General features: G+C 39.4%; 1 protein-coding gene and 1 long non-coding RNA gene across 4 annotated transcripts; one reads left to right on the forward strand and one right to left on the reverse strand.

Annotated features, from left to right (window-relative positions):
• Positions 1 to 56: 56 nt before the first annotated feature.
• Positions 57 to 18356, reverse strand: LOC311258000. Of its 2 annotated transcripts, XR_014622690.1 has the most exons (4): positions 18007 to 18356; positions 17321 to 17399; positions 3737 to 3798; positions 57 to 245 (listed from the first exon to the last, which is right to left on the reverse strand). It is a non-coding gene; the product is annotated as an uncharacterized lncRNA (long non-coding RNA). The 2 variants fall into 2 exon arrangements; XR_014622691.1 differs by lacking the exons at positions 57 to 245; positions 3737 to 3798 and adding an exon at positions 6231 to 6330.
• LOC311257998 (uncharacterized protein) lies at positions 1289 to 14378 on the forward strand. 2 transcript variants are annotated; one of them, XM_084354021.1, is made up of 5 exons: positions 1289 to 1544; positions 5940 to 6224; positions 8278 to 8844; positions 9393 to 9606; positions 13422 to 14378. In XM_084354021.1, the coding sequence occupies exons 2-5, from the start codon at positions 5951 to 5953 to the stop codon at positions 13678 to 13680; spliced, it is 1314 nt and encodes a 437-aa protein (XP_084210147.1). In that variant the 5' UTR covers positions 1289 to 1544; positions 5940 to 5950; the 3' UTR covers positions 13681 to 14378. The 2 variants fall into 2 exon arrangements, with proteins under 2 accessions (XP_084210147.1, XP_084210148.1); XM_084354022.1 differs by lacking the exon at positions 1289 to 1544 and adding an exon at positions 2228 to 2279.
• Positions 18357 to 21949: the final 3593 nt, after the last annotated feature.

Below are 21949 nucleotides of genomic sequence, written 5' to 3' on the forward strand. Positions count from 1 at the left end.
AAAAAAACATGTTTGCTTTTACTTTTCAGCACACAGTTTAATCTGTCTCACGTCTGCGAAGAAATATTTGATTTAGTAGAAGAGTTACTTTTCTCAACGTGTGAGGGGATTGATGTTGATTTTGATGGTTTTATCTTGTCGACATCTTCCCGGGTTTTCAGTCACAACAGTGGTGCTGCCTGCTCTTCGTTTATTTCCTATAAAAAGGCTGCTCCTGCTGCTGGAAAAATGAAACTCAACACTTCCTGTGCAGCAGGAAGGAGCCAGCAGAGTGATAGAAGAACAAATGGAAAAGATGTGAGATCGGTGGGATCACTTCACAGTGCATTAATAAAAGAATACTATCACATGAAACGCCCTGCACATGTTGACAAAAAGACAAACACAGTAAACCAAACTGAAGATAGATGTGATTGTTGGCACTCTTTTTTTCAGATATCTACAGCTATCAAGAGAATATTGTGGCCCTGGCCGATTATCAGGGCAGATATTCAGTTTTTTCACAAATATTGGTATCTGATTTTTCAGCCGATAAAAAACTACTTATATATAAACTAATATATTTTAAAATGTGCTACTTTGACTCTGATGCATTACCTCTCACACAATGTCCTGCTAACAACACTGTCTGAATAGTAACACATCACAATTAATAGTCTATAAACACTGAATCATCTGAATTTGCAAAGTAACTAGTAACTAAATGTATCAAATAAGTACCTGAGAATTGTACTTCAATTTATTCTGTCAATAGTTATTGGAAATTTTGACGCAGTTTCATTTTTACTGCAAATGAATATCAGTCCCAAATATCAGTTTGCAGTCTCCTTGATCTCTAGTCATCGGTATCGGCCCTGATAAAGCGATATCAGTCGTCCCCTGGTAAAAGTTACAGTATATGCCTCCAGTATGTAGAGCAGTGGAAGTATGAGGCTGCAGGAAAGTGAAGTACAATTACTTCAATACTCGAGTAAACATACCTGATTTATGTTCCACCACTGCTTAAACCATGAGCCCACATTTAAAGTAAAACACTATCAAACTACTTGTGAGCAGCTTGTGAATCTCCTTTTCTTAATGCTGTGACAGTAATAAATACAGGACTCGGAGAGTAAAGTCATTAGTCCACATTACCCTCCTGTGTCTGAGTATTAGAGGAGTACTGAGGTTTAGTTCCAGTCTAAATGTTTACTGTCCTGTTTAGATAAACTCGTGTTTGTGATGGATGAGATTGTTAATGTTGAATGTGAAGGTAAACTGAGAAAGTGCTCCTCCTCCTCCTGCTGGTGCAGCAGCTCCTCTGGCTTTATTTGCTCCATATGGTGTTTGACATGGTACCCAGGAAGGGGGGAGAAAAAAAAAACTCCTGTGTGGGCGGAGGAAAAAGCCTAGTATTTTGTCCGTCCTGAAATTTGATTCAGAAGTTCAGGATCCTGGAAGACAAAAAGCAAACGGAGGGGGAGGGAAGAGAAGGACGGAGGGTTTCTGTTTTTTCTACTGCGAGAAGAGTAAACTCACCAAATACTCTGCGACCTCCGACTAAAGTAAGTCCATTTACACAGGAATGTTTCTGACTGAATAAAGCGCTTAGGCAGGCATTTCATGGAGCTGCATTAACTCATATTTCTCTTGAATGTGCTGTAATTGCTGCTGAATGGCCAGTAAATATAAGCTTTCAGAATGACTTGCGTCTCCTTTACGCACACTTTTAATGCGCGTTTTCGCCTCATTTGATTTATTTATCACCTAACGAGGCATTTCCTGCAGCCCTCGCACTGAACCAGACACGACCAGGCTCTATTTGCTTTGTGGAAGATGAATTATACATTTTTGTGTGAGAGAGTTGCCCAGCAGCGGGAGAAAAGTCATTTTTCAGCGGGGGAGTAAAAGCACATTGCCCCCCCCCCCCCTTTTACGCGCGTTTCCACATCCACGCCGACTCTGATCACCACCGAGATTTATTCCCCTCCGACCGAAAAAACGCCAGACGTGTCCTCCTAATTGCGCTCTCTACGTGGTAAAGTCCTCATTTGTTTTGGAAAAAAGGTGCTTTTGCGTGCCGATTCTGCGCCACCGTTGGATGTGCGTCAAAATCCATCCAGAACAAAACGCTCAAGATTCAATGTGCAGATGTTGGTGAAGCCTCTGAGAGAGTTCAGACCAACAAAGGCTGGTGACTGGAGTTACATTACATCCATTTGTCTGACGCTGGTGTTCAGATCGTCGCACAGTACGGATATTTTTGGCGTTTAAGTGGGAAGAAGTGACCGCAAATACTGGTAAAAGAAGTATCCAAGTCATTTATTTAAGTCATAGAAGCAATAACGCACTATTTAAGTACTCCATTACAAGTACAGGTACTGGATTAGTATTACTCAGATGTAAAGTATTGGCAACAAAATGTAATAGTACATATAAACAGTGAAAGTCATTATGCAGGATGTGGCTTTGTTGTTACTGGAGCTTAACCGATATATCAATAAGCCGATATTATCAGATGATATTGACCTATAAAAGATATCAGTATCATGATATATGAAGTGCGATATACACCAATATGAGAACTTTTAGTTTCCTTCAGAGATTATAATGCTTGGGATGATTTCAGTTATTAAAGTCCCAGAGAAGTTTAACAGTTTTATAGAGGCTGATACTGGGGAGCAAAAAAAAAAATATATTTTTTTTTTTTTGCAATTATCCCTCAAATGTGGTTATCAAACACTTTTTTGAAAACGTTACTACAGATACATATGTGGTGTAATGGAGGCAGGATATGTCACAGTTAACAATAAACTGGGAGTTTAAAACCTATCCACATTTTTTAGGGTATAAAAGCGGAGGCTGTGCGCTCAAGAGCGCTGAGATGAGGCGTTTGCAAAAAACGCTGCACGTATCTTATCGCTATGAAAATGTCTTGCCAGCCGCTGCTGTATGATCGTCGCTGCCCCTTTGCAGTTTACTATCAGTTTGTTGTTTATTTGACATCGGGACATCAGAGCAGGGAGGATGTGGGTGCATGACATGATCCACAGGAGACAAAAATACGCTGAAAATCATCACCTAGGCAGGAGAAAGAAAAAGAGCGACGGTGACGTCACCAGCAGCGATTCTGAAAAGTTGAGAGATTTTCAACTCAGATCGGCCGCACAATGAAGGCGGAGCGCTTGGGGAAAAAAGACGCTGGGCGCTGCTCCTCCTCATTGGGCGGCCGCCTGCTGCTGCAGATGCTTGATCCATTTTGGGAACAATTTTATATTGGCCACATGTGTAGTGATACCGATATATCTGCGAAAGGCCAATATCGGCAGACCGACATATCAGTCTACTACTGCTGTCGTTTTGAATAGTAACGTTTATTGTTGAACAGGAAAATATCCAGCCTCCGTTAAATGTCTTTGTCACAAGTGTTTGATAACCACATTTGAGCGATCATTGCAGAAAGTTTATCGGCCAAAAATCGAGTATGGGTCTGGTTCTGATTTTTACTTTCCTGTTGTTCTTGGTCAAGTTGAAGCTAATCTGAACATTGTTGGTAGTTTAATAACAATGCATCAGATTTTCTAAACCTGTTAACAGGGTTGAAAACTTTTAGAATGTATTCTGATACAGTTACTCATTACCTGGTAACTGACTACATTTTTAAAAATTATAATCCTGTTAGTAATCCCCATCATTACTTAATGTATCTGTAATCTGATTACATCTTTCCTGCTTTAACTTTAACAGAAATAGTCACCTTTTGTATCCTAATCCCGTCACGTCTCCTGTTACTCCACACATCCTGAAGAGTAACTACAGCTGTTAAATAGACAGGAAATGCAATTATTAGTGCAGTCGAAGTATAAAGTAGTTAAAGAGCTTGACTGATACATCAGTCCGTCCATATTATCAGCCGATATCACAGATCGTCATATATGTTTTCCGATAAGTTCTTGAGTAAATGTACTTTGTTACTTTGCACTGCTGGTAACACATGATTTATCTGATTTTTCCTCTTGATGACGTGTAGCTGAAGTTTCCCCCCCCATGAGAAATCTCAATGTTTTTCTTCTACATTAACTTTCACTGGATTTGCTCTGTTAGTGACGTAATCCTGCCGTGTGTTATTTCTGATCATCCCATCTGCTTTATAAGATTATAGTAGAGTTCAGGACCCCCAAAGGGTCCCAACATCTATTACAGAAACTTGTTTATTTTTTCTCACTTCTTTGGGACCCTGCAGACGGGTTTATACTTAATTAGTTAAATATTGTATATAGTCACCTCCCCAGGCCTCCTAAAATAGTCAAAATGGGATACTGGCTACTTTGACCTCTTAAGTAGGCCTGAGAAATGATATAATTGTCATTTTAAGACTATTTTGTCACCGATATAAAGATAATATAATAGCTTAATAATGCAAGTACACCTTCTCAACCCTTGAATTGATATGAAAACATAATTAAACCACAGAAACCAAAGCAATGAATGAAATGGACTCTTGGGGTTTGTTAACAAAAACTACATGTAAAGGCAACAGTAAACATATGGAGGTCAGAGGTCATGTATGTCATTTTTATTGATGAGTCGATAAGATAGGATCTGTATGATAAGTCATTAACATAATTATCATGACAGACCTACTCTGTAGGATCCTTACAATCTTTTAAAATCCTGGAAGAAATTAAGTCACTGCTCACAACCCACAAGCACAGTAAGACATTTACCTGAGACATGTTCACGTCAAGTCAAGCTAGCAGTTTCCCCATGTTTCCAGTCATCATGCTAAGCTAAGCTAACCTCAGCTAACCTCAGCTGTGTCCTGGCTCCAGCTTCACAGATATGATCCATCTTCTCATTTAACTTTTGGCCACGAAGTGAATACATTTATTTTCCAAAATGTCGAACTACAAAGAAGTTAACAGGTTTATTATCTTCTAAACTTCTCCTACCCTAGTCGTCCCATACTTCATATTTTGACAGCCTAAAAAATCTACTGAGTCTAATCATACTGGAATCAGCCACCATTAATGTTTTAACTTCATCCAAGGTAGTAATAACATCCAGAAAAAAAAAAACAGGAGGACATGACGTCAGTGTCCTGTCTGCATGATCAACCTTTGCAGTCTTAAATGTGCAGCATCTTTTGTATACAGGAACCACAAATATGTATCCATGTAATGTGTCCTAGTCATGTATAAGCTCCACAGAAACATGCATGTTATCAGAGTAAAACTGCAGATGATATCTTTTTCTTGAAGGGATTTTGTGAGGAAAACGTTTCAAGAAAACAAAAAAACTTCAACAATAACAATCCAGTCCTGCACAGGCAGCGTTACCTGACAGAGGAAGATAAACTCTGACTTCCCGTCAGTGATGATGATTGTACAACCACAGACATAAACTCATATCAACACTGATTTCCTGCAGTCCCAAAAAGCCTCTTTCCTCACATAACACAACCAGTTCTATCACTCAACATAACGACCCAATAAAGTTGAAGTTTTAAGGGTTTATACTTAAAGAAAAAGTTCGCAACAAATAGGTAAAAAGTGGTTTAAAGGTAGAAGAATAGGAATAAAGGAGATAAGAGAGACAGAAAAGACAAGAAAAACTTTTCTTAGACTTCTCTGACTCCAACTTCAACAGACTTCTGCTGATTTTTCCATGATTTCTTTTGGGGGGAAATCAGGATTCAAATAACTTTTCATTTTGGATTCGAAACTGTTTTCAAAAGCTTTTTTAATGACCTTATTCTGTCATTATATCGTGTCACCAGATGCCTGAGAGAAAGTGAACTCTGTAATAAAAAGTAAAGATGAAACACTAGGTTTTACAGTGCCGTTGTGTCCTGATTTGGCTCCTCTGATACTTGGAGGAATGAGGGGGTTCTCCTGCCTTGTGTGGCCCTGGTTTGGTGTTTCTAACTGGTTTCTGGCCTGGTTTTTGTTTTTTCCCAGGCTGTGTGACTATGAGCACCTCAGGGCTTCAGGCCACTAACCCGCAAAATGCGAAGGAGCTCGACAGCATGAAGGAGTCCATCAGCGACATCATCAACCAGCTCCAGGACATTGACCCCACCAGGCTCTCCTTCTCCCCCTTCCTGGACCTGGACACTCAGATCTCCTTGGCGCCGGTGTCAGACAGTCCCGAGTCGTCGGTGGAGGAGCTTCACTCGTCCTCCCACTCCGTCTCCGGCTCACAGCACTCCCTTGAACCGCCACCAGCAACCAATCAGCCAAGGAGTGAGTTATGACCGCTGCTTTTCACTGTGTGACGGAGCTGTAGGATTCAGGGGAGGCCAGAGCAAATTAGCAAAGGCTAAAGTCGAGTTTGAGTCCAGACAGGATCCTTAGAGAGTTGAGACAGAGTCAGGACTGATTAAAGCACAGCAACGGTTGAACATGTCTTTCCAATCTTGAAAATAATGCTGAGGGAGTGTTTTAAAGTTGAGCAGATGTGTAGATCAACCTGCAGGAGCTCTGGATTAAATCACATCCATGTCAGGCATAAAAGTTTAAGGACCTTTAAATCATTCATACAGATTGTTTGTAGTGCTAGGGAGGACAAAACCAAGCAGCAGGAGGTGGAAAAAATATGTTTTTGACTTTTTATTGTTTTAATCAGTGAATAAGCGAGTCAGCTTTCAGGTACATGACCATCAGCCTTAGAAACAGGCCCATTTAATTCACTCCATGGAGAGTAAAAGCTTTTCTTTTCTTTTTTCTTCTTCTGTACGGATTATTTAAAAACTTGACCAGAGTTTTAGAAAAGGAGCCTTTTTTGTGGCAGTTTTTATTTGTTGAGCCGGGGAGGGAAGCAACAGTCCTTTTTTTAAAAGTGTTTTTTTATTGTAATGTTGTAGTAAAAAGTTACGTTGTTGTCTGGCTTTAACAGCAGTGACAGTATATGTGTGGTCTTATAAAGTCCTTCTGTTTTTAAGTAAAAACAGACATGTGAAAGTTTAGGACCGATTTAGAGCAGTACTTAGAGCCATCTGTGAGTCATCTCTGACAGTATTGCTGGGAGCTCGTGTTTCAACCAAGAAATCGTTTTGAATCTGAACAGGTCTTCAACATTTCTCAAGCCAAGGACCCCTGATAGAGGTGTAGGGAGCCCCTACTACATATACTGTATAAAATATCTAACTAAGGTGCCACACAGTGATTTAGTGTGAAGTTAGGTTAGCTTGCTCACATGTTGTACAACGAATTATGAGTGGTCTACCATCTATGTTGTGTAAATTAATGGTTTTTTTGTTGGTATGTATGGATATGGACTTGTGTATTTTCCATCACATTTAAACTTTTGAAAAACAGAAGACTTTCAAAATAGTAATCTGGGGACAGGGACCTCGGGTTTTATTTGTTTAATGAATGTAGATATAGCCTGCAGCAACAGTGACAACAACTATTGAAAAGTTGAGAGATCATCTGTGGATGTCTACAACCACTCTGAGTATTTAATGAACGTTTCCACAAGTCCCCCAAGGGTTTCATGATAACTGGGCTGAAACATGATTGGCTGAATAATAGGACATTTATATCATCCAATATTGAAATTCCACAAGTGCTCAGAGAGGACGTAAAAAGTCTATTTTTAACACAACAAATCATGTCCTAGCACTTTGAGTCGGCGTCCGACCTGATCTACCAACCCAAAATCAACTTTCTTACAAATTGGACCTTAAAGGGTTGTTAATGTAGTGAGCAAATCTCTCCCAATTCAAATAAAACCACTCTGTCCTGCCCAGCAGAGACAAAGATACCCGTTCATATGAAGCCATCCTAGCAAGCCGATTGTCCCAGCCTGTGATGATGGTTCTTGTTACAAAGCCTCTATATATGACTGACAGCAGCCTCGTTGTTCAGTTATCTAGTACTTAATTACTGTCCAACCCATATTTACAATGCTTCCTACGCCCAGGGTGCTTTAACTATATTACTTTTTGGTTAATCAATTATCACTAATTGACTCAAAGGAAACTTGTGGTCATGTTATAATATTGTTGCACTGGAGTCCTGGTTGGTCTCTGTAACTGTGGGAGCTTTAAATAGACTGGGAACAAATATAATGCCCAGAAGGTCAATAGGGGCCCCAACTGCAATTTCTGGCCCCGGTGCCTCCTAATAGGTTAATCCAGCCTTGTGCCCGCCTGCCCAAAACGTTACTAGAGACTCGGGCAGAGCAGAGGCCTGACCTGCAGTGAGGGAATGATTGATTAGTGCGAGTCTGTGGTTGCCTCCTTTCAGTGTCTGGTTTTGGATTCTGTGTTAAACTGTGCTCTGTTTTGCACAGGCTCTGCTCCCTGCCACCAGCAGCCCAGAGACGACCTCCTAGAGGAGCCACGAGCAGATCAGAAGGAGGAGGGGGAGCTGGATCAAACTCTTTCCAGTCCCATCATCACAGCGCACAATTTGGACGCTGCCACGGAAAACTACATCAGCTGTCCAACCCCGGCCTCTCAGGGAGACATTCCCAACGGCACAGACACGCCGAGATGGAGTCCAGAATCCACCACTCTGGACTGCGCGCTGGATGAGGGTCGACCTCTGATCGGCCCACCGCCGGAGAGCGTGGAGCTGACTGTGTGGAGCTCAGAGGGGCGGGGAGAGACTTGCGGGGCTGCAGAGGAGGCTTCAGATCGGGGACGGTGCTGCTGCCGCTGCTGCCAGTGTCGATGCTGTCAGAGTGGCAGAGTTCCCGCTTTCTTCTCAGTCCTGGCATCTCTTCTGTGTGCAGCCGGGATATTATACGCACTCTATTTCTATGTCCCAATTAAACCACCCAACTGCCCCGACACAGCCAGCCGCATCGTTTTCGTCCTGTGCTGCTGTGTGGTGGCAGCCATCCCCATCCTGCTCGGTATGCTTCACACACCTGCAGACTGACATTCACAAACGGCCACAAATGAAAGATAAAGATTAAGAGAGGATTTGGTTTGTCTGGCCGCCTCGTCTTGGAATGTTTTAGTGTCTCCTGTCCCCTTTAATTTCATGAGCTTTCAACCTCAGTGCAGCAGACGTCTCCCCGGGCCTCTGGAGAGAAGCATAATTTCCTTCTGCTGCTCATGGCTTTAAATGGAAACTACAATGAGAGGTTGGCGGCGTCTCTCGTCTCCCAGGCTGTGGCCTAATTGTTTCAGAATACTTTAATCAGTTCCCAACCTGGGTGACCTGAACGAGGGGGCAGGTGGCGAAAACATCCAAACCACAGCTGGTCCAGACCAGTTTCCTCTCACCTATTTGTCAGGCTCATGGCAGCGAGGAGGATTTGCATGTTGGCCATCCTGCTGTATTCAAATGAAGATATTATAAAAACAAAGTAGGCTGTCAGGAAGTTGAGAGCTGTTGGTGGAAAGATGGCTAAAATTCAAGATGCTAACTGACTTATTGCTCTTTTATCCCTCGCAGCAATGCTCATGGGTGCAGCGTGCCAGTTCTGCAGCGCCTCCTTCAATCTGCAGGAGCCGTTCCCCAGAGGACGGGCGCTTCAGCAGTTGTTTGTCACGTCGTCCTTGGAGCAGTTACTCCTCTACGTCCTCAACCTCGTGGTTATGGCTGTTTTGCTGCCACGAGACGAGCTGAAGTTGGTCCCTATACTCGTTGCCATGTTCATCTTTGGAAGGTGAGGCTCAAATAAATGTTTGTTAAAAATGCTCCTTCATGGCTTTGATACACAGACATGAGACATTAAACGCAGATCAATTCACAATAAAGAAAACTCGGCCCCTGCTCCCTGATGATCCAATCACAAGTGGACGTCATTTCATGTGTCTCAATTGTCCACTTGTGGTCGGATCTCATTTCCCTGCTCTATATGCAAATAAACATTACATCACTGGGACAATCGACTTTTTTTTTTTTTTTTTTTACACAAAGAAAGAAATGTTCTATGTGTACAATGTTTAAATAGTTAAGTGAGAAGAAATTTTAGAAACTTTGTGAAACACTTTCCACAACAAAACCTTAACAACTCACAAAACAGAGCCATTTTTAAAGGGACTCTGGGGACTTTCTTCGCAGGCGACAAATAAGTTGCCTGTATTTGTTACGGTTTACTGTATTTTTGCTCAGAATGTATGTTGATACCAGGTCTGAACAGGGCCAGAGAGAGCAGTGGTGGTCGAGCCAGCTAGAGAGTGAATGAAGAGAGCGAGCGGAAGTAGCAAGAACAAAGCAGTAAATCAGAGAATTAAGTGATTCTCAATCGTTTCACTGCAGTTATGTTTTAAAGCACAAACAGCCAACGACTCTGCACGTCCCTTCAGATTTTGCAAAACAAAACACTAAGACAATACAGACATCGTCACACACTTCTAGTGGATTGAGAAGGATTATTTATTACTTATATTATTTTTTTAGGAAAATCCTGCATACCTTTAAACATTATGGGAAATATGTTTATTTGCTTTTTTGCCATGTAAAATGAGAACATAGGGAAACAGCTAGCATCGCTCTGTAAAGTCGCCTTTTTCTACCTCTTCATTTTGCAACTATGGTTTGAAGAATTGAATAATACTGTAACAGGACAAAGTCTTCTTTACTTAGACACGGCTGTGAGCTAATTGCTAACATGCTGATGTTTAACGGGTAACATTCCCTAATCAGCGCTAAACACAAAGAACAACAGAGGCTGATGTCATTTTTTGTTCATGAACCAGAGATGAGAAACATCAGGAGCTCATCAAAGTTATGACAACTCATCCTGAGGGGGACGCACATTTCTGAACCAGTTTAATGATAATCCAATGTGGTTGAGTCAATTCACTCAAACCACAAATGTCAACCTCATGGTGGCGTAAGAAAAACAGTGAGGGGAGCATCGAAGTCATTAAGATTCATCCTCCAGCAGCTATGTAGATCTATAAATACCAATCCATTTTTCAACATTTTGACCAGCAGGAGGCAATAAATAAACTGCCAAAGTCAGCAGGATTCATCCTCTGGGAACCATGACTGCCTTTTTAAAAACTTCATGACAATCCATCCAGTAGTTGTTTGGATATTTCGGTCTGGAACAAAGCGGTGACTAACAGACCAACTTTGCCGTCTCTTGAGCCACACCACTAACATGGCTAAAAACGAACACAGCCACTGTCATTAACAAAGCCAAAGAGAACGTTTGGCAGCGTGTCGTAGAGCCACAGTGAGTTCAGACTCTGACAAGTTAAACTGAACTTCACTGAACTCTTCTATTAGCTCAGTTTGTTGAAGCCCTCTGCTTCTAATCGTACCATGGTGGGTTCAAGAGCGGTGTGACTGATTTAATTTTCTTTGCATCAGAAGTGCGAAGAAATGAAAGTATAAGGTCTAAAGCACCAGCATCAAGCACCTCTGAAGTATCAAATCGGCCTCAGCCAAGTAATTAATTTCACAGAAACTAGATTATTATTTTCTAGCACATAATGTTCTCTGTCAGTTGGATTGTGACACTCGGTTTGTGCAAGTGAGACGAGAAACTTCACATGGTGGAGGGAAAATCCTGTCTAAACACCTTTTGCCTTTTTTTTGTTTGCAAATAGAGGGAGTGTTTGCTTAATTTCATTTGAATAACAACCATAACATTCTAAGAAATACACTTTTTCCTTTCCTGCCAGGTAACATGAGAGGCTGGGCTAGAGCAAGAAGACAGTTAGCTTAGCTTAGCACAAAGACTGGAAACAGGGGGAAACAGCTAGCCTGGCTCTGCATTGTCCCCTTTTCTACCCTCGTGAGTTTGCAGCTTTGGTTGGTTTACAAACAAATTCAAAAGTGTAAAAAGGACACCATTCACCATTTTATGTGTGTGCTGTAACTACACGCCAGACTGTTTCTTGGCTGTGAGCTGTTGCTTGGCAACCAGCAAGGACTCCAGGAAGTTACCTGTCCCAGCCATTGTAATTTTTTTACTCCTCTACAACTATAGTTACAAGTTACCTCTCAGGTTTTACACAAACACATGACAAGCTTATAACATACAATGAATTGTTCAGGTTTACATCAGTGGTTGGCAGCGTTTTTGGTTGCTGTGTGTATCCTACTTTTGGTGTTTTAAGTTGATTCCTCTTCTCAGGTCGAGTCATCTGTATCATTATTTCAGTCTCAAAGAGGTATATTTATCCAGTGTTGTAAAACGTACCCAAAAGTCATACTTGAGTAAAAGTTAAAGTCACCCATATGAAATGTACTTGAGTAAAAGTAAATGTATACATACATTTACCTGAATGTATACACTGTATACTGTGAGCCAACTAATTATAAGAGCTGATATTCAGCATTTGTCAGATTATCAGAATCTGTTTTTTCAAGTAAATGTTATGTAAATGTAAAAAGTACAATATTTGTCTCCAAAATGTAGTGGAGCGGAAGTATAAAGTAACAGAAAATTGAAATACTCAAGTAAAGTACAAGTGCTTTAAAATTGTACCTAGGTGCAGTACTAGAATAAACGTACTTAGTTACATTCCTTCACTGCATTTATCAAATATTTCACCAAAAAAAAGAAAGATTTGAGAAAAGCCCAAATACTGAATATATATTCATGTGGCAAAACTTTATTTATTCTTTATTCTTATATCCTATATTATCAATTATATTATCATTATCAACCACCTACTGATATTCAGAATCAGGTTTATTGACCTATTGAAGTATATTTTCACATACAAGGACATCGCCTAGTATATTGGTGCATAAAAACAAACATAGCGCAAGAAAAAAATCAATAAAAGTGAAGTCAATTACTGCACTTTAAAAACAATAGAAACAATATGTAGAATATGATGATTTAAATCAAAGAGCTGGACAGTTTTGTGCAGGAATGTGTAAAATCAGGAAATGTGTTCAAAGTTATCAATATTAAGTTCAAGTCTAAAGTAGTTTGTTCCAACAGTAAAGTAGGAATTAACAATATGTATTGGACCAATAAATGATCCACCTGATATTAGGAAATTTATATTAATCAATTAAATTATTACATAAATAGAGCCAATAATACAGAGTCGCATTGTTTTCATTGATTTAACAAGAGCAGCATCTTGACACTCAGATACAGAAGTTGGTTTGTTGGCCTCTCTTTCCCTCAGGTGTGCACAAACTACAGGTTAGGAATTTAAAAAAAAAAGAAAAAAAAAAGTGAAATTATCAGTTATCTTATCAGCCATGACTAGCAGGTAATTATAGGTAATCACTATAATCTGCGAAAAATCTGTCTTGCATCCCTACAGTGAAATGTTACGTGTACAACCTGTTGTACTTTTGACGTGATTAAAACTTTGAAACTTTGAAAGGAGTACTATAATATTGTTGTATTGGTACTGAAATATGCTAAAAAGGTCTTAAACTCTTCTCTCTGTCCTGGTTTAACAGCTGCTCCACCATCAGGGAAGTTTTGAGTGTTTATCAGTGAAGTTTGAACTTGATCTGATTTCCTGTTTGTGTGTTGTTTTCAATCCTCCACAGGCTTGTTTACTGGGTCAGCCTGAACGTGTGCAGCTCCTGGCGAGGCTTCGGCTCCGGCCTGACAGTCTTCCCACTGCTCGCTATGCTGGCTCTCAATCTGTTCCTCATGTACACCCTGAATGTCAAAGAGCCGCTTTTTGGCTCTCAGGACGTCCTCTATAATCAGGTCACCCCCTCTTCTTCCTGGTCAGGGGAGACATCACAGAGCCCAAGTGGCACACCAGACATCCTACCCACAGACATCCTGGACGCTCAGTGAGGAGGCGAGCTGCGCTTTCTTCTCTCAGAGGAGGAGATCTTTCCAAAAATAGGTCATTCCTGTGGTTTGCAGTTCAGCACAGCAACACACGCTGCAACTATAACCTCCAAGTCTGTGACAGCTTAACTTGTGTTTTTGCTCCTCCTATACAGGACGTTTTTATGTGGATTCATGCTTATTATCTGAATGCAAGAGCTCTTTCCCTGCTAGTGGCGGAGGAGGCCTTTGAACAATGCTGTAGTCTTAAAACATTTGTCCTTTTAAGCTGTTCCAGTGCCTATATTTAATGTTTTGAACTCTAAGTACTTAAAAGCTCTGCTATATATGTGGCTGAATTTGGTTTGACCTTGAAAAACCACGAACAAAGCAACTTGTCAGACTTTATTATTATCTCAACTGTCCAAGACGTTTGTACATGATGAAGACAGAATAAAAGCCATTTGTTAAAACGTGTTTTCGTAATTTCCAGCTGGTTTTCAGCTCCTCGCTGACGTTGACCAGTTTGCTGCTTTTTGCTTTGATTGAGCATCTATTCCTGGAGAAACTACAGTGTGTGTTTTCAGCACTGGGACTGTCATTATGTGATAACATGCTCTCAATGTTTCTCTGGTTGCTCTCCATCTCCACCCTGCTGGCGTCCTCACTGCTGCTGATGTTGCTCGGTTTGTGGCGCGTAACGACGCCAAAACGAAAACAGGACGCTGAAGACGGAGATTAAAGAGCTATCCAAATTACTTTAATTAAAGGCAATTCATTTTGACTCAAGGTATTTATCATGTCAGAATACACTTTCAAGCTCAAGATTTACTTGTAGTTACCAGTTCAACAAAAGACAGTCGGGCACGCCTGAAGAAGGTTCATGACTGAAAAGTTGTGTCTCTAATCAGCTCAGTGCTGACTGTGTGCGAGTTCAACCAGAATTTTGACTTGATTTATAAAGTGTTACCAGGCAGTTTGCTCATGTTTAATATTAATAACTGCCTGCCTGTTTAGAATATACTGTTAAATCTGGGCCACAGATTAATGTAGTTTAATATAATTTTTCCCATTTGGACTTTTCCTTTGTCTTTCTCTAAGAGGTAAATCTCTTTATTTGAATTATTTGATTTTCTACGTTGCAAAATTTGAGCATGAACAAAACCTTTACCCACCTGTGGGTTGACAGGAGACCATGGATAGAAAAATCAGAAAAACATTTAATACCAACATCTCAGTGCACAGAACTTCATTAGGACAGGACAACAACAGGACAGCCTGATCAGGACAACCTGATGAAGGACCATAACACTGTTATCAAATTTACCTGATTGCAAGTGAAAAGGACAGTGTACAGGATTTTTTTTTTTGGCATAAAAAGTGTTTTGACACATCTTTATTTTTTGCCTAATTGTGCAACTTGTTACAGTGACGCTTTGCTACGGCCAGCAGCACTCAAACTAAATCAATATCAACTAAATAAATGTGACTTCATTCTGTCGGCGGTGTGTACAGGAGTGAAAACACACAAAAAAGTTAACAGTACAGGAAATACTGTTTATCAAGTAAAACACTGAATAATGTCCATAACAGCCAGTACAAATAAATTTTTTGATATCACCGTTTTCACAACTAAATCTTTATTTTTAAACTTAAAACAAAAGTTTACCTGTAAGCAGTGATGGAGTCTACTCAAGTACTGTATTTGAGTAAAGTCTGAAGTACATTTTCTGCTACTTTATAAATCCACTCCACTACATTTCGGACAACATTGTACTGATTACTAGTTATTTACGACTTTCACTGATGTATTATTCGTATCTGTAAGTTTAACTTTTACCAAAGTAAAATTTTAACATGATATCTTTACATTTACTAAAGTTTGACTTTTGTGTACTTTTTACGACACTGCCTATAGGAGACAATTTAAAGAGAGGTATACATGATATTTTCTGTTTAATTAATGTGACTTATCTCTATATCATCTCCAAAGAAAACTCTGCCTTCCTCCCGAAACACTTAAACAGCAGAGCAGTGAGACAGGTATGATGGAGACATGAGTGAGTTTTGACAAAACAATCTCACCACAAAATCCAACAAATAGTTCTGGAGCTTTTGAGCCCATTTGAGTTTCATTTTGTTTCTGAGCCTGACACTGCTGCTGTCGACTTAAAGATTCATAAAAAAATAATAGTAGTCTGATTAATTGATACTCCATTAGCTGCGGTGGCTGCTCTGCTCCATGCCTGTGTGATGCTGTTTTGCCACGACCTCATGAGCGTAAGATTTACTCTTAAATCCACGGAAAGACATTCATCAGCACTCTCCTCTGGAAGCAGTTAAACCACAGTCTGCTGCTGTCAGCCACTGAGTGTCTCCACCCGGTGCCTTGCTCAAGAGCTCAAACACGGTTTGATCTTAATTAAAGAGTATGGCCGAGACCGGCTCCAAGTGAAAAGTGTCATGAGATAACTTCTGTTGTGAATTGGTGTTATATAAATAAAATTGACTTGACAGTTTACTGGGTTGCTATGCACTGTGTTGATGCACTGCTTCAAATGCACACAAGATGAAATGTGACGGCAGCCTAACAAATATAATTTAACTTTCCAAAAACATCAAATATTTAGATTTTATTTAGAATATTCATTTAATATAAACACTTAGACAAAATAACCTTAACTCAAGGTCCACTTACACAAACTTTTCCTGGAGCTTTTAACTACATTTCACTGTCTCTGCATGGAGATTTGAACATTAAATTACAACTTATCTGCAAAACATGACCTTTTTCTGCATGTAGAAGAAGTTTAAGGTCAGCGTTGCGTACACATAAACAAAATATAGTACAACCAAAGTCATACCAGGTTGAGGTTTTACAAATCACACTCAGTTGTGTCTGACATGAGGTGTAATTTGATACTGATACGCATGATTGAATAAATGTGTTTGTTATGACAACGCTCGTCTTCAATGCAGCTGAACCAGTTGAGCCAGGCTTCTGTGCCAATCTAAACATCCTGGTCAGGCAAACTCAAGTCCTATCATCTAAACTGAGAGTACAAAATCAGTTCTTTTAAAAATGATTGAGTATAACTCGCATATAGATTCTGCTCCAAATATGCGAGTGTCCGTCAGAAAAACATATGATGTCTTCTCATGCTGGATCTTGGTAGAAGTGACTGTTATTTATGTGTTATTAAATTAGTCAAAAATACGCTAAAATAGTATGTTTAGCATGGATCCAAGGAAGATCTGGTTAATAAAGGCCCTCAAATAAATCACAAAACATAAAACAGGCTGTTTTATTTATTTAAGTCATAAATCCTGGTCTCAAGCTGCCAAGCATTCGGCCACTTTCTGCTTCTGACACTTATGAACATAACCTCTCTAAAAACATGTCAGTGACTGTAGCGCCTGGCTGTGTCCACCGCTCAGTTCAGTTTTGTTTTGATTACATTTTGTTCAAAGGCATCATAGATAAGTTTTTAAGCCTCTACTTCAAAAACTATATTCAGATTCAAATTCACACTGCAAGAATGTCACATTATAGTTCTCACAATGCAAGTCACACCACTGGGGGGAGCCAAACACTTATAATAAAGACTATAATAAACAATGGATCTAGACTTTCTAAATAGATTATATGATAAATATTACATACCTGTCATTAGTAAAAGTCAGTCTAGTCCAGCTCAAGGCGTAGCTACCACCTTCTGTGTTTTTTCTGGGGATTTAACAACCTGAGAATATTTACCAAACAGAAACAGAATGTATTATTTTATGAGGAGTGGAAGTAACAGCAATTAAATGATAACAATGGAGGTGATAAAGATGCATTTGTATTGAAAAATAAAGTGGTAAAAATGCAAGTGACATGAAAAATGGATTGATTAATTGTCAAGTAATCTGATTAATTCAAAGCCGAAGTTGTGATATGATGAAAACAGAATCGTGTTTTATAATTTACTGTGTCTTACATTCATCATTAACTACACAAAAAAAATGGATGTGATAAAAATGCATATGAATTAACAATGAAAGTTTGTTCTACAGCATTAAATACATCATTAAATGTCCCACAGTTTAATTTTAAATCACTTATGTGTCGTAAAAACGGTGGTTGCTAACAAGTGGCTAAATGAGACTCCAGACTTCACAGAAATTAAACATCACATCACTATCAGATGCATGATATCCTGCCCATTCAAATTGATACAAAACACATGAATGTCGCGCACCATTTTGATGTCATCTTATAAACTGACCCCTCAGCACCACCACCCCCAACTGTGACTGACTTACTGCATCCCTGTGTGGTTAAACTGTGAATTCAGTAACATTTCTCACCAGAGACTCTGCTTCTTCTCCCCTCTCCTCTCTGTAGGGTTACGTTCAGGAAGCACATTTCTCCTCCAGCTCCAGTCAGCAGTCAACATTGTAGCTGGAAATGGAGTTCAGCTCCACTGATTGATTGCTGCTGCAGCAGGTTGATAAACAGGAATGAAGATAAATCCACTTTTTAATCCCAAAAGTAATCTCTGAGCCTTCCTGCCATCGGTAAACAGTCCTTATTGTAGTTTTAAACGTTGTTGCGTGAGATAAACTGTAGCCTACATAAAGTTTATTTGTATGTTTGTTTGTTTGTAGCAGTCCCAGTATCTGGTACTTGCTATCTTTTCATTTACGGTGACTGTCAAAGTCCCTCTGCATGAATTGGAGTAGATCGAGATGCCTGTGGAGCAGGTTGTGGAGACTGGCTGCTAATTAGTGATTGAGAGCAGCTTGGGACATTTCCCTCATGGCCAATCAGGGTGCACCATGTCTTTTTGGGGGCCTTCACACCTGGGTAATTCAGATTCATTCCTTGACACACTGCAGACCTCAACTTCAATTGAAACTCTGGTCCGTTTAGGCCCTATTAAGGTTCCCTTGCTGTCTTTTATTCTTTCTGATTGAGGGAAACTTTGAACGTTCTGCGGCCTCGTTGAGTAATTATTTAAGAAGTCACCTTTTGCATCAGGGGCTTAGTGCTATTTGTGCAAGAGCTTTTCAATATCCTGGCGTCTGAAGGTTTCTTTCTTGTTTATCTTCACTAAATCCCTTTGTGCACATTTCATTTTTCCATTTAATTTAATTTGGGAAACTTTAGAGGGAGCGATATGGGAGAAACATTTCAGTTCTCTTATTATTGAAGTGACAAGGTGTTTGTGAGATTAGGAACTCCCAGAAAGTCTTTTCATGTGGTTTGGAACTGGTTGTCATTCTTCTTCCTTCCAGTAACACCACATACTTATTTATTTTTTAATTTAGAGTAGATATGAGAATTGAGTAGTAATGCAAAAATACGTAGTTCAACTAAGTGAAGAACATTTTGACATTATTTGGTTTAGGTCAGTGCCATTTAATAAGAATCTTATCATGTAGCCTAATTTACTATTACCTTTTATAAATCTCTTATTTAACAGTGCTGGTGGTTCAGACCCTGTTATAACACACTGTACTGTAAAAATACTCATTAGAGGTAAAAAACCAATCAAAAGCATTCTCATGGCTATGTTAAAAAACTAACCGATATTGAAGTCATGGTATGTTCAAGTGTCAATAAACAGTGAAAAAACCTCTAAGCTCCTTATGGATGTACATAATTATCAAGTGTAGTGCAAGAAAATAAATAGTAAACAGCAAAGTGTTGAGCATTATTCATCAGGGTTTGTGTCTCTTGGAGTTCATACTTTTATTTTAGCACTAGAGGGCAGCAGAGTGCAACACGTGAACCTCACCAGTGCAGTGTGCTTATTGGTGGAACGAGTACTTATTAAGTAAAAGTACCGGTGCAGTAATACAAAATACACCATTACAAGTAAAAGTCTTCATTCAGAAAATACAGAGGTATTATCAACAAATATACTGTATACTGTATAATGTATTAAAGAAAAGTACTGCAGAAAAGCAGTTAGTTTCAGGGGAGGTGCAGCATTTCAACACTGATTGTAATGAAAATTGATTATAACAACATGCTGCATTGCAATGCTGCTGTTGACTACATTTTAAACTCCTCTCATGTGTTAACAGTTATGGGGTTTGATATGTTTTCTCTCGGGGCTCAGATCCGGGAATAGCTGGGCTGCAGTGTTGGACTATCCAGAGGGAAATTTGGGGTAATCACACCCAATCAGTGATTCATTGTAGAATAAAGATCCTGCAGCCCTCTTCAGTTTTTCCCTGGTCTTTCTCGCTCTGCTGATGCCACTGACGTACTTCCTCTCAGAGTTTCAGCACTGATGGATGTAAACCATTAGCACAGGCTGATGTTGTATTTTTCATGGTATCCTACAACATTAGGCACAAGTCTCATTTTTATGTCAAGCTCGTATGCATGCAGACACACCGAGAGTTTCAAATAAGCTTCTTGATACCAGAAGCGTTGTAAAAAGTACCCAGAAGTCATACTCGAATAAAAGTAAAGATATCCTGCAAATAAATTAAAGTCACCCAAAGGAAATACTTGAGTAAAAGCCTTAAAGTATCTGACATTAAATGTACTTAAGCACCAAAAGTACAAGAAAAAAGCAAATCATACATTTACATGCATGTAGGATCTAATATGATTGTGATTCTGATCAGTGTTTTTTTCTCTAATTGCTGATAAATTGTACAATCTACATTATCAAATGAATATAGTGGAGTAAAAAGTTTGATATTTGCCTCTTAAATGTAGTGGAGTAGAAGTGTAAAGTAGCAGTTGCACCTACTTTCTTCAGGTGTGCTGGATACCTAATTGTTTTGTAGATCGAGATCTTGAAAGTCTTGGTCTTAACTCGGTCTCAACCTTTTAAAGCCTTGGTCTTGTTTTGGTCTCAACTTCTCAATGTCTTGGTCTTGTTTTGGTCTCAACTTCTCAATGTCTTGGTCTTGTTTTGGTCTCAATTTCTCAATGTCTTGGTCCTGTTTTGGTCTCAACCTCTTAACTCAGTCTCAAGTATGAAATAACAACTTTTCATCTCCCTGAGGTAAAGAGTGTGGGCACTAGTGCTCTATTTTATGTAATTTGATTGGATTTTTCTTGATTGATTGAGCTTGTTGTTCATATAGAAATGTGTATCCTGTCTGTGGCTGATTATCACGATCTAAAGTTAATTACATGCCACAACCTCTGCTCTAAGAGTGGACAAATTACAATATTAAATAAAATCACATTTTTAATAACACTACCAAAGTGCACATAAATAACAATATGACGTGTGAGGTGGTCTTAAAAGTACTTGTGATCACACTCTGCAATTAGATCCAACTGTCTGAAGTGCAAAGAAAAGGTCAGATTTAATGCCTGGTTAAAGACTAACATGCTGTCCGGGAAGAGGTCATGTTTTGAATAAATGCAAGGTTTACTTTGACAGGGTGCACCTTGTTCTAACAAAATGACAGATGGTTTTTACCCATGAGAACATTATTTTTGAGGGCACAGACTGTTCCCCCAGAGAAGCTGTGAAGAATTGAAGGTGGAGACTGAACAAATAATGCCTCTCAATTAAAAGCACTTAACCCCCAAGTGCTTCACTGGTCCTCAGAGAAAAGGCCTCCCACTCGGACTGACCGTCTGCAACTGTGTTCCTGTGAAACTGGATATGTCTTGAAAACGGTGCATGTACGGTTCTTCATAAGTACATAAAAATAATATGCTCTTTTAAGCAAACTCGGTTGCTTTACAAGCACACAATGTACTGGCGTTTTCTTCAAATCAGCTGGGACATTCACATCTCCAGAGATGCTACTCATCAAGGCTGGGAACTCAATAGGAATGTATATGTTTTCACAAGGCCTTTCCGGTCGATGGTCATTAAAAAATACTTAGAATTGTGTAAGGTTTATTCCTTTGTGAAGTATTTGGTTATCTTCCTAGTGTTACAGCTCTTTTGTGATTGTGTGTATGTGCAGAAGACAGAGCTCTGTACTAAAACTGAATATGACAACGTAACTACAGGCAAGGCATATCTAAAGCAAAAATATTTCAAAATTATTTCAAAATTTACACAATTTAAATTACTAGAACCATAAGTGTCTCACATGGTGTTGTCTTCTTACTGTCCTTTATTGCTTTTAACTATTTATTTTTTATTTGTATTGCTTTTATGTGATTCTGCCTTTTTTTTCATCACTTTTTCCCCCTTATAGTCTTATATGCCTACTTGTTTCAACTTCTCCTTACTCCTGGCCTTGTTTTTCAGGATAGCTTTGGCCATCAGGAGTCATCATCTAGGAAAGTCTGTGCTAAACTTTGTGCCAATCCATC

Source organism: Pagrus pagrus (assembly GCF_965226575.1).
Source record: "Pagrus pagrus genome assembly, chromosome: 6".
Taxonomy (NCBI): domain Eukaryota; kingdom Metazoa; phylum Chordata; class Actinopteri; order Spariformes; family Sparidae; genus Pagrus; species Pagrus pagrus.

Bases quoted from the DNA above. Each gene is read 5' to 3' on its own strand.
- LOC311257998 (XM_084354021.1), top strand. From the start codon at position 5,951: ATGAGCACCTCAGGGCTTCAGGCCACTAACCCGCAAAATGCGAAGGAG. The intron at 8,845-9,392 runs GTATGCTTCACA...TATCCCTCGCAG, and splicing joins AGCCATCCCCATCCTGCTCG to CAATGCTCATGGGTGCAGCG. The intron at 9,607-13,421 runs GTGAGGCTCAAA...AATCCTCCACAG, and splicing joins GCCATGTTCATCTTTGGAAG to GCTTGTTTACTGGGTCAGCC.